The 13,419-nt window shown below is 41.3% G+C and overlaps 1 protein-coding gene across 7 annotated transcripts in view; it reads right to left on the minus strand.

The window, feature by feature from the left end:
* kif5ab (kinesin family member 5A, b) overlaps window positions 1-13,419 on the minus strand; it is a 73,439-nt gene that overhangs the window by 30,462 nt on the left and 29,558 nt on the right. For all 7 annotated transcript variants that reach the window (XM_082533144.1, XM_082533142.1, XM_082533141.1 and 4 more), the window contains exons 6-12: window positions 13,225-13,280; window positions 12,594-12,681; window positions 12,287-12,411; window positions 10,870-10,974; window positions 7,959-8,107; window positions 5,324-5,472; window positions 1,692-1,918 (exon numbers count right to left, since the gene is read on the minus strand). In XM_082533144.1, coding sequence (XP_082389270.1) covers window positions 1,692-1,918; window positions 5,324-5,472; window positions 7,959-8,107; window positions 10,870-10,974; window positions 12,287-12,411; window positions 12,594-12,681; window positions 13,225-13,280 — 899 coding nt within the window. The remainder of the gene's footprint in view (window positions 1-1,691; window positions 1,919-5,323; window positions 5,473-7,958; window positions 8,108-10,869; window positions 10,975-12,286; window positions 12,412-12,593; window positions 12,682-13,224; window positions 13,281-13,419) is intronic.

Consider the following 13,419-nt stretch of genomic DNA (forward strand, 5'->3'; position numbering starts at 1 on the left):
GAGAACAAAACCATGCTTGTCAGGGATCCTGGGTCTGTGCGACCCAGGATCCCTGGGCAGTCATGGACTGGTGATATTATATGTATTTTTGGTGTTGCTGCTGCTCTTCTCCATGCTTGTAGATGTGAGTGTGTGTGTGTGTGTGTGTGTGTGTGTATATGGGTGCAGGTGTGTATGTACACTGGTTTACAGGTGCCTTCAGGCCTGGTGGGTGTGGCCCTGCTAGGGGACTGGCCACACCCGAAGCTACACACCTGCCGCTGATCAGGGCTCGTCGGGGGAGCTACTTAGGAGAGTCTTGGAGCTCCCACCGACGCGGGATCATTCCATGAGACTCCACGTTAGTCATCCAGTTGAACTGAGTTAGTGTGTGTATGCCCGCGGTTATATGTGTCCTGACGGCTGCGTCTATTGTGTCCCCCAGGAGAAGTGTGGAGCGCCAGACAGCACGAGGGGTGCTGAGACACGGGAGCGGAGAGCACTGAGACACGGACTATTCACGGAGAGACACGACACGGGAGTCAGGGAAAGCACGGGGATTTATTGTTGTTTGTACCATACACTGTAAATAAACGCACTGTTTGTACATAGAGCACCGCGCCTGGGTCCTCCTTCCCCACACCTCCCACGGTTTGCCATGCCGAACCGTGACAATGCTGGATTTTTTTTCCAGCTAATGAAAAGCACAAAATCCACTGGGAGACTAAACAAACTCTAAAAACTATCTGAAGACAAGCAGAGAACATTAACAGATGCTGAGACAAAGACTCAGGGTAAGACAGCACTTTTTGGGCAATTAGGAAAGTGGACACAGCAGGTGCAGGTGACAATAGTTAAAGACAGAAAGAGAAGTAAAACTAAACACAATACACTAGAGGCAAGCAACTATCAAAATAAAACAGGAAATGAGACCTAACACTAAGTTATAACACAAACTAAACACTCAAAAATACTCAGATCAATAATGCAAAACTATAACACCAAAAAACCAAAAGGTTAAAGAGCCGGGGTCATAAGAAGAGGAGGAGGATTTTTAATGCTTGGCTCTACAGAAGCTGCGGGGTCAGTGCTACCAGAGAAAAACAATAATATATATATGTCACATAGTGATCTGCAGCAGCTCGCACACGCCATGCGAGATGATGGGACATACGAGGTACACCGCGACTGAGTGCAATAAAAGAAAAATCCCAGGTATCTGCTATGTATACATTTGTATCCACGAATACATTTAACATATAGAATATCATGCATCAGGTCTGTTATAACTGTACCACATCAGCAGAGACAAAATAAAATATATGCATCCCCAGGGATACATGAATACACAGGGCAGTGTGTGCATTCACACAGCAGGGCATGTACAGGAAAACATGTCAGTATATGCTTCTGCATATTTAAAGGAAAAATCTAGTAATGAAAAAGTAAAATGACACATTATAAAACCGCGTGTGTACGCAGAAGTCTTAAATAATTTAAAGCTTTAACACTTTTCAGAGTTACTACTTCCTCTGTGTTTGCTACATTACTCACTACTATGTGTATGATCCTGAACTCATTAACATAAATAATGTATGCATGACACAGTCTTTGAATTAATGTGTGCATAACATTACAGAAAACGCAGCCGTGGTGTGTGAGGAGCTCTACGTCCGTGCACAAACCATCCTCGTGCACTGTTCGTTCATTACCTTATCGTCTAGCTGTTTGTAGAGCTTGCGAATCTCCTCCTCGTACTTTTGCCTCTCCTCCTCAGAGATATGAACCACAATGGAGGAGGCAATAGAGCAGGGGGTGCAGGGGGTGCAAGGAGTGCAGGGGCTGCATACGTCAAGAACTGACTCCTCAGATTCTGGAAGAACCAGGGGGGCATCCTCAGATCCTTCACACAGCTGCCCCGGCACAGCAGCATCCTCACCTATACACAAGGGAAGATTTTTTCTCAGGTTTTGAAAATGTGCTGCTCTTATCTCTCCTGCAAATCCTACTGTAAGGATTAATGCATAAAATGTGATTAGAAGGTTAATCCTTAGTTTAGTAAGTGCCCCTAAGCACAATGCATGCAGTGTGCCAAAAATGAGTGTTCTTTACCATATAATCTGATTGAACAGCAGTGCAAAATACAATATATACACAACAGACATATTATCAAAGTGTCAGTTGGCTTGTGAGAGAAATAATTACGCAAACTCTACACCTCGTGGAGGGGACGGTAAAATGTCTGCCTGCAAGCCTAGTGCCCTCCATTGGAAGTATTAAGAGGTTTATGACATGTCTTTATAAACAGTGAGAGCAGAAGGTTAGGTGAAAGACTTCAGTCTGTTCATTTAACAAATAGTGGGATTCTTATGTTATTAGATATGATCCTGTCACATAATGAATTACTGAACACAGTTTACTTTATATGGAAAGACAGAAAAGCTGTAAAGTATGTCCAGTGATTACAATCACTGTCCACTTTGTTAGGTACACCTGTTTAACTGCTTTTTGTCACAGTTTTTCAGTCAGCCAATCACACAGCAGCATCTCAGCGTAGAGTTGTCGGTGCCAAACAGGCTAATCTGGGTGTTTTCAGAGTGCATTTTTCCATCCCACATTGGATGGTCTGAAAAATAAGAAAGCAGAGGTTCTCTATGTGGAAATGCACCCATGCATCCCAGACTATGCAGAAGAGCATTTGAACCTCGAAGCAGATGAGCTACAGCAGCAGAAGACCACACCACTGCAGGAAACCGAGGTTACAGTTTACACAGGCTTAAGTAGAAGATTGGAAAAACATTGGCAGTCCGACGAGCGTGATAGACGGTAGGGTCAGAAATGGTGGAAACAACATGAAGGCATGAATCCATCCTGTCTTGTATCAACAGTTCAGGCTGGTCGTGGTGATATGGTCGGATATTTTTCGCCTACTACAAATTGAGCATCATTCAGAGCCTACCTGAGTATTGTTGCTGACCCTTTATGACCACGGTGCATCGATCATCTGATGGATGCTTCCAGCAGAATAATGTACCGTGTCACAAACTGACTTCTTGGACATCACAATGAGTTCACTATGCTCAATTGACCTCCACATTTGCCAGATCTCGATCCGACAGAGCACCTTTAAGAGGTAGTGGAACGAGAGATTCACATCATGTATGTGCAGCTGCCAAACCTGCACCAAGTGTGTGACGACATCATGTCAATATGGACCAAAACCTTTGATGAATGATTCGAGCAACTTGTAGAATCTATGCAATGAATAATTAAGTCATCTCAAGGCAAAAGGGGAGGGGTGTACCTAGTAAAGTGTCCAGTGCTTGTATTTTTTAGGGTTAAAAAACAGACATAAATTAAGAAAGAATGAGTTCCTTTTGAACTAGATTGCAGATTCTGTGTTGCAGTGACCACTTTTCTCCGACATGTATGTGTAAACATCTTGATGCAGTTGAAAGAAGAGACTTTGTTACTGCTGACTGATTTCAGAAGCTAACTACGTCTGCCTCTGCAAGGCTTCACTACAGCACTCATCTGACTAATTAAAAGCACGATAGGTAGCTCTAAAGTAGAGGAGTGATTAAATAAAGAACTGGAGTGATTCTAACTCTAATATGCTCAAAGTAATCTCACAATGTACCCAGCTGACACTTTGAGCTCCACCTGTTGACTTGACGGTGTACTAATCAATAAAAGTAGCCACAAAATTAAATGTGACAAAGACCTGCATGTGTGTGTCTCTCTACTGAACACCACAGGAGTTCCTGCTCTGCAATTGAATGAAATTTATTGTGTGAGACAAGCGTTCCTGTCTGTGGGCATGCAGGACAAGATGGAGGTCAATAGCATCTTTCTCAAGGAGCTCCTGCCCTGAGGTGGGTAACAACATGGGGGGCAGTGAGGGGGGAGTGAGCGCGACGATGTTGTCAAAATGATTAATTAGGAAATTAAAAGCACTGAATTGCGTGGGAGACTGGAAGACAGTCGAGGAAAAGATTATGTGTGTGAAGGAGAATGGGGTGAAGGAATGAAAGAAATTATTTTCACTAAGAGGTGATCGATAAATCCTTGTTGCAACATTTTTAAAATTCAGGTCAGGCTCCGAGGGAATGATCTTTAGGAGAAAAACATCGGAAAAGATTCATTACACAAGTTGAATGTCAACCGATCGCTAGCACTGAGAGCGCTGACATTTGAAAAGACCTCGTCTAACAAAAGAGACGCATGTGCAAGTGTAATTAACAGGAAAAGCGTGTGCCTACGATGCTTCGTATACTTGTGTTTTTTTGTCTGCAAACTGAAACAGTTATGAGTGAGTGCGTGACATGTGAGAAGACCAGTGTAAGTTATGACTTTTCTGTAGATGTGATTAGCTCTCGCTTCTGTGAAGATTACTAATGCATAAGGTTTCATAAATCATAAGGCCTGAATCATGTCTTGCCTTCAATACAGTGCAGGGGGAATCCAATTATGCAAAGTGTAAAATTCTGAATAATATGGAATAAAAATAACCAAGGAGGGATTTTTAAGCGTTTTGGGCACAAGTCCAGCACGTTTGTTTGGCTCCCCTTGTCCCATATCTGCCCTGGCAGGTATTCAGATGATATCAAATGAGGTTAAATCTGCACTTGCGTAGACTGCAAAATAAAGCCTGCGGGCTGGTGAAATTTTCATTCCTGTCAGTGAATACTCCTCCATGCATGAAAAGGGACTGGGATAAGGACATGCACTGCAGTGGCTCTTCTTTTCAGAAAAGTAGTGTTTTCTGGGCCGGAGTATCATCTCTCTCGAGCACAAGCTTTTCATCTTTTAACACCATCGTTCTTTTTACTGTATGGCAGGCAGTTAATCTTTAAAAAAAAAGATTAAAGATCAAGATCTACAATCATTTGCTTAAACCAGCACTCAATTTTCACTCTTTTTGTTTCTTTTATAGGAGTAATTTAAGACGTCTGCAGCCACGCTTGCAGTTCTGTGATGCTTTGAGCTAAATGCTCACCGCGCTGGCGCTTTGCATGTTTTATTACATTTCTACCATCCTATTTTCACCTTTTATAATACTAACATTTGCTAATTAGAACTAAACACAAACTGCAACTGATATTAGTGGGAAAGTAATTAATTCTCTTGAGACCATGAACATGTTCAGTGCAATCCGTTCACTAGTCTCGAACAAAGAGGCTCAACCAGCAAACATCCCCACACAGTCCCTGGCATTAGCGCAGTTGAAAATATATGCATTTCATGGTTCTCACTGATAAACTCAAAATGCACAGGCAACTATTTTTACCGTCTCTTGGGGGAAGATGATGTTAAGTGTTTTTTATATCAGTGCAAGTATTACCGTTCCTCCAGCAATTCAGCTCTGCCTCGAGTCTTTGAATAGTTTCCTTCATTGACCTGTTCTTTTCCTTCTCCTTTTCATACTTCTTCTTCCACTGCTCTGCTGTGAGCTCCAGGTTCACTGATACAGTATTCCTAATGGTCTTGGCTCTAATTGGAGGGATACAGTGAGGGAGGGAAGACAGAAAGGAAAGGAAACAGTATGAGGGGAGGGTAAGAGGGAAATATATAGATAAGAGAGAGAGGAAAAAGGAAAGTGCAAGACAACAGAAGAGAACAGAGAAACTGTCAAAACAGTTTCCAGTCGCAGCTGCTTGATGAAAATATGTTTCCATCTCATTAACTGGTATGCAAATTGGGTTTCTTCCAACTTTGGTTAAAAGGGATATGATGAAGAGGAAGGAATTTAAAATATAAAAATGTATCAACCCCCCTGAAGCATATTCACATCAAATATACAGCACTTATCATATAAGGTAGAGTATTTATGGGAGGATAAATAATTCACAAAAAAGTCTTGCTTTAGATTTTGTTTTTGTAGTGACTGAAACATAATCACTGCAAACAAACAATTATGTTTGTTTAATTAATGAACTTGAAGGTCAGTATTTGCTTTGACGTCTTCGAGGCAGCTCTCGTAATTCCTTCAAGTAGTCTTCAGAAATAGTTCTCCGGGCTTTTTGAAGGACATCCCAAAGCTCTACTTTGGATGTTTCTGCTTTTTGTTCCATTCTCTGCCGAGATGATCCCACATTGCTTCAGTAATGTTGAGGTCCGGGCTCTGGGGAGGCCAGTCCATGACTGATAGTTTTCCACAGGTATACTTGTACTGCACTGGCAGTGTGTTTGGAATCATTGCCATGCTGAAAAATGAAGGTGCTGCTAATCAGATGCTTTCCAGGTGGCACTGCATGGTGGATCAAAATCTGATGGCACTTTTCTTCATTCATAATTTAATCAATACCGGTAAGATCCTCTACACCACTCGCTGAAATTAACCTCCAACACATGACAGAGTGTTTACAGATGTCTGTAGATACTCACTGTTGTACCTCACTCCACTGGAAATACTGACATACATAAAAAACACTCCTTTAGACCTGTTGCCACTGGTTTTTAGTCCAGCTCTTTGTAATTTGGCATACATCAGCCTCTTCCCCCTGTTTCCTTTCCTTAGAAATGACAGCTGCCCTTACACTAACACTATTTTGATGAGGTTTTGGTGAAGAGTGGACAGATCAACTGAAGGGCCAGATGCTTCTCTCAGGTCCTGTGTCAGATCTTTGCTAGTTTTTTTCCTCCCCATTTCTTGAGGACATTACTTTTGGATACTGGTCATCTGCTGTAGGTGGTTTTTTTGACCTACTATTTCCTTTTTTTACTTCACTTGAAAAAAAAAAAAAAGGAAAACCCTTAAAAAAACATTCCCCTGAAAATGACCGAGTTCAAGGACTGGATTAAAAAATAGGAAATGTCCAAGAAAAACTTTGAAAGACCTTCAGAAAACCCAGAGAACTATTGTTCAAGATCACTTTTACAAAAATGCTGAAAGTCTGGCTCCTTGGAAGGAAAATATGAAGAAATGAGAGGGTGGTTCAAGACTTTTGCACAGTGCCATACAACAAAAATATGTGGTTTTTACAGCTGAAACAGTTACACTGAAACACCTGCAGCACTCAGTGGCTTTCCCTTCATTTCACACTTCAGTGAGAAAACACTGTCTGTATTCAATTATTCCCTGACATTAGTCAGACAAACGGTGTTATCCAGAGTCTCATCACATCAGAATATAGATAACATGTTGTTTGGATAGGGAAATGCTGAAAATCAAACATCAGGTGGCATATGTTCTGAAAGTGGTCATGACTTATTTATGCTCTGCATAAATACACAGTCCACCCATAAAACCTGTACTTTTAATAATGAATGAAACAATAACAACAATAATGAGCTTAAGCTAGGATTGCAGACCTAATACTGTTGACTTTTATGTCCATTCAAAGGCTTTTCTGAGAAAATATGCTGAATTCTACAGGGCAGATGTATTTAATGTCGTTTTACAGTATTTCTTATACATTCTATTAATCTTTAAAATAGATCATTGTTGGCACTGTACAGCTAGTGCTTCTGACAAAAGAGAAAAGAGACCAAATCTTTACATTCAAACATCCATTGTGAATTCTCTAACTGCCTTTACTCTGTAATACATTATTTATTTCAACCAACACTCCAATGTCAGTCTCAATTCATTGGTAGGGGGGAAAGGCTGGATGTCCACAAAAAAGCCTTTTCAGGATCTTTCTTTTCAATCTGTGGTTTTTTTTTTAAGTCGACAGCAAGTAAAGAGAGGAAATCTGGCAAGCAAACCAAATCAGACTCCATGAATGCAGCTTACCTATCTGAAGAGTGGGGTAAAACAGATTTTGAACAAACAAGACCCAAACTACAAAAAAATAGCCTGCTTCTAAAGCAACTTCGTCAAAGGAAAAGTTAGAGGAAGTAATATGTGAACAGCATATCTGAGGTGAGCACATTTCAGCAAAAACATCCCCACGACTGCAGCTGAGAGAGACGCAAATGTGTGCTGTGTTTCGCAGCGCAGACGTTCATGGCTACTTAGCATGGAAGAACGTTACCGTTGGCCAAACATCAAGGTGGATTTGGTCTCTGTATCGTTGTAGCTAGAGGGAGAGCAACAGATAAACATGGTGGTGCGGCAGTTCCCGCCCAGCGAGTCCTGTAGGATGCGAGTCATTTTACTGTCACGGTATGGCACATGGGATTTCTACAAAGAGATAAAAAGAAGCGAAGAAAGAGGATTAAAGATAGCAACGGGCAGTGAAAAAGACAAACGAGAGGATTGAAAAGCTGAAGGAAATACTGAATTGCTGCAAGACAGACGTGACGTCTGTCTTTGAAAAACTAAAAATATGTGTTGTTTGCATCGGGAGAAAACAAAGGAAAAGGTGATTTCTCTCTCTCTCTGGTAGATAATTGACAGTATAACCTTTTTAACACTTGAAATGTTTTCAAAAAGACTTTGTCCTTGCTCAGAAGACTGAATAGCAGCAGCATTTCTAACAGATTTCTGAGGCATTTACAGCCTGAGAGGCTTTCCTTTAAGTTTACCAAGAGTTCCCTAAGCCTTTTCAGCTTGTTTCTTTAAAGCCTTCAGAGGCGTATAATAACACAAGACGGGGAGTTTTTTTAATTATAACGACAGAGCTTTAAAGGAGTGGGTAGACTGGATTGTATTACCAGCTGTAGCAGCGGTGGGAATTATGGGTGAGGAGGGACGGATATCTGCTAACAAGCTAGCATGTTTCTACAAGCATTCATCCAACCCAGCTGCAAGACAACAGTGTGGATTTCATTCAAGGTGCACTGCTGTGATTTCCAGCGGCAAATACTTCAGTGTAACTGCATCTCACATGTTACACAGCTGGGGTTTGGGAGTACTTTAAAAAGTAGAATGTGGCAGTGACACAATAATAATAAATACATAGGTTTCGCTAAAACTTGTGCTTATGACCCATTTGGACATAGCCATATCAGCTTGTTCCTAGTTTTAATCTCAAGCTTAGCTAGCCAGATGCTGATAGTATTTGCAGTATGAATACAAAACTGCTAATCTAACTAATGCTTTTCCTAAAATGTCAAAGCGTGCTATTCCTTTATATTGGATGTACAGGGTGGGCCATTTATATGGATACACCATAATAACATGGGAATGGTTGGTGATATTAAAGTCCTGTTTGTGGCACATTAGTATATGTGAGGGGCAAACTCCTCAAGATGGGTGGTGACCATGGTGGCCATTTAGAAGTCGGCCATCTTGGCTACAACTTTTGTTTTTTCAATAGGAAGAGGGCCATGTGACACATCAAACTTATTGGTAATGTCACAAGAAAAACAATGGTGTGCTTGGTTTCAACGTAACTTTATTCTTTCATGAGTTATTTACAAGTTTCTGACCACTTATAAAATGTGTTCAGTGTGCTGCCCATTGTGTTGGATTGTCAATGCAACCCTCTTCTCCCACTCTTCACACACTGATAGCAACACCGCAGGAGAAATGCCAGCACAGGCTCCAGTATCCGTAGTTTCAGGTGCTGCACATCTCGTATCTTCACACCATAGACAATTAGCTTCAGATGACCCCAAAGATAAAAGTCTAAGGGGGTCAGATCGGGAGACCTTGGGGGCCATTCAACTGGCCCACGATGACCAATCCACTTTCCAGGAAACTGTTCATCTAGGAATGCTCGGACCTGGCACCCATAATGTGGTGGTGCACCATCTTGCTGGAAAAACTTAGGGAATGTGCCAGCTTCAGTGAATAGAGAGGAAACACATCATCATGTAGCAATTTCAAATATTCAGTGGCCTTGAGGTTTCCTTTGATGAAGAATGGACCCACTATCGTTGTGCCCCATATACCACACCAAACCATCGCTTTTGTTGTTCCAACAGTCTTGAAGGGATCCATCCAATGTGGGTTAGTGTCAGACCAATAGCTGTTATTTTGTTTGTTAACTTCACCATTCACATAAAAGTTTGCCTCATCACTGAACAAAATATTCTGCGTGAGCTGAGGGTCCTGTTCCAATTTTTGTTTTGCCCATTCTGCAAATTCTGTGCGCCGATCTGGGTCATCCTCGCTGAGATGCTGCAGTAGCTGGAGTTTGTAAGGGTGCCATTTGTGAGTATCTAATATCCACCGAAGGGATGTTCGACTAATGCCACTCTCCAGGGACATGCGGCGAGTGCTACGCTGTGTTGCTGAATGAAGCTAGGACAGCCACTGATGTTTCTTCATTAGTGACAGTTTTCTTGCGTCCACATTTTGGCAAATCCAACACTGAACCAGTTTCACGAAACTTAGCAAGCAGTTTGCTAACTGCGGCATGGGAGATGGGTGGTCTCGTAGGGTGTCTTGCATTGAAATCTGCTGCAATGACCCGGTTACTGCGTTCACCAGATATCAACACAATTTCGATCTGCTCCTCACGTGTTAACCTCTTCGACATGTCAATGGCTGTGAACAAAGGCAAACTTGTAAATAACTCATGAAAGAATAAAGTTACGTTGAAACCAAGCACACCATTGTTTTTCTTGTGACATTACCAATAAGTTTGATGTGTCACATGGCCCTCTTCCTATTGAAAAAACAAAAGTTGTATCCAAGATGGCCGACTTCTAAATGGCCACCATGGTCACCACCCATCTTGAGGAGTTTGCCCCCTCACATATACTAATGTGCCACAAACAGGACTTTAATATCACCAACCATTCCCATGTTATTACGGTGTATCCATATAAATGGCCCACCCTGTAGAGCTATCTTCAGATACACACAGCAGATTTATTGTAGTGTGTAATTTGGCCTTGACTAGCTACTAAACTAATTACCTAATTTGTGAAATTTAGGTTGTTTTAATCTAATACTTTCAGCTAATTCACTGCAGCCTGAACCCAGGTTTGGGGGAAAAAATGTTTAAACAACATGAAGCTAATGATAGACCTCGGAACAAATCTCCACCGTACCGTTCCTTCAGCCAGCGCTGAGATGACGTTCCCCAGGGCCGACAGAGACTTGTTGATGTTCTTAGCCTCATCCAGCACCGCTCCCTCGGCGCCTGTCTTACTGACCTGACACACATACACCCGCAGACAGGAGGAATTAGTCCGTAAAGAACATTATCAGCAGGGAAATTATATTTATTTTCCTGGTGGCACTGACACTGTGGTGTAATTTAGCAGTGAGAGGGTTCACTCTGTGCATTTTCAGTTAATTTGTTTCAGTGAATTGTTGCAATAATTGACATTTTGCATGGCAAAAATGTCAAATGGCAGCATGCAGCTCCACAAACTGTAGAAAATCAAATTTGCAATAATAAAAAAAATCAAATATGAGTAAATTTGTTTAAATGTAACTGTTATTTTAAAGAAATACACAGAAATAATTATTAGAAATCTGTCTTGCAATAAAACTGCAATAAAAAGCACTTCCACAGCATCAGAATGAAGAATTTGTGCATGCACAGCTAATTGCTAACAGACAGGAACACTGACAAGCCCAGACGATTTCCACACTTTGAAAGGAAAGGCACACGTTATTCTGTCATAATCGCCATGGGATGCAATTATTTACGGCAGAATAATGAGGAGCTTAATTACAGAGGAGAGCAAGTCGTCCTATCAAAGCCTTCTGTGGACCATACGTCAGGCTCCTGTTCAGCCCAGTCAATAACGTTTTGTACCAAAGCCTAAAAAGCTGCTGGAGTAGAACCTTTTACTTATTGAGCCCCAGGGAGGACCAAGACAACTTACAGATGCACTATCAGCACTTATCAGCTACAAACCACAGACATCAACATCTATCCAGACTCTACTGCAATCTAACGCTCTAAGTTTTCTACCAATACTATCAACACAAGGAGCCAAGGGCCAGGTTTAGCGGTGCCTCTAATGTATTTTCTATTTGCTTTCCAGCGTTTGAACTATGTCCCAGTGATAGATTGTTTTATAGATGGTGTGATGGGGCTGAGCTGACTCAGATTTCACCTAGAAGACCTTTAAAAGTGGAATGAATTTGTTGTTCTTTGGTTCCCATCAGTTTGATGTTTATCTTGTCTGAAAGCTCCATTTAGCACTTGTTATTTTTCAGAATAAACAGTAACCCTGATAATGCATCTGCGACAGACTGAAACAACCCTACAGATTAGGAATCAGCTCTCGGCCTCTGAATTTTTTTATAAAGTGGAATTTTTAAAAATCAGAGCAATCCAAAGCAATAAAGATTCAGGTTTAGTTGCTTTAATGCATTGTTTATCTGCTTCTTTGATGTCTGAAAACACCATTTCAAAGCCCCCAGTGTTTCAAACCCCTGTCAACAGCAAACGTCTGGAGTTTATATCCCTCCTTTTAATGTTTTTGAAAGAAAAATCCCCATTCTTCCTACCTTCTCACTGCCAGCTAGGTCAACCAGATATAACTTCCCACTCAGCTTCTGCTCAGTCTCCACGTTTTCTTGTTTGATGTTAATCAGGAAGATGCTGTGACTGCGGGAACTATGCTCATTCATGTCTAAAGAACAAACAAAAGTTCACTCAATTTAGTTCAAGTTCAAGTCTTCACTTCATACCTCGCCATGCATTTCTCCCCTTTGCACATTAATCTTGAAACTTTGAAGGGGGAAAAAAAGTCTGACATAAAGTGTCTGACGGAGTGAGTGTCACAACATCAGGAAGATCAACAGTGTGACTCACTGGTGACAGCAACGTGACGGTTGGCCTTCCCCTCATCTATCACATCCATCACCTCCTCGGGACTTGTGACAAAGCGCTCAGTGCAGCCCTTAGTGAAGCAGGAAATCAAATATACGTTCAGTAATATGCACAAATATTAGCTAAACATACAACAGATCATCATGAGTGCAGAGCCAGAATTAATAATTGTGGTTTCTTTAACTTGGACTAAGACAGCTTAGATGAGAACATCGATAACACTCTCAATCATGTCAGGAAACAGTAGAAAGAGTCAGTGTTGTTCCTCTGTACCTACATAAAAATTCTATTTGTCTGTTTTTCCCTCTTTTTTTGAGGGTTTGCCATGTTGACAGCCTCCAGGTTTTGAGCGAGATCAACCAGAGTGCAGTCATTTCCACAAACACAGTAAAGTTAGGTGTGATGATGCATTATAGAGCCCTAGGCGTGCAGATAACTTTATTTTCTTATCATTTTATTAAGCCAGAACTGAGAAAACTAGCAAGCTACTGGCTGTCAGTCTCAGACATGTCAATCTTCTCACGCTGATCTATTCTTATACTCATAAACAACAAAAACAGCATCTTTATAATAGAGAAAAATGCAAACTGAATCGCGTCTGTAGGTGACTCACCTTCACATAAGGAACTCTGTGTTTGTCTTCGTGCACTGACAGATTCGTCTTTGTCACTGTGTTAGGAGAAAAAAAATGGAAGATGTCATTTTTTTTATTACCTAGAGGATTGAGCGTGTGTGTTCATGAGTGTAAATGTTTTCCCATGTGTGTGTTTGTGCAAATAAGCATCTGCATGGAAGTGTTCTTCCTTTC

The sequence above is a fragment of the Aulonocara stuartgranti genome (assembly GCF_965226115.1).
Source record: "Aulonocara stuartgranti genome assembly, chromosome: 5".
In the NCBI taxonomy this organism is placed as follows: Eukaryota; Metazoa; Chordata; class Actinopteri; order Cichliformes; family Cichlidae; genus Aulonocara; species Aulonocara stuartgranti.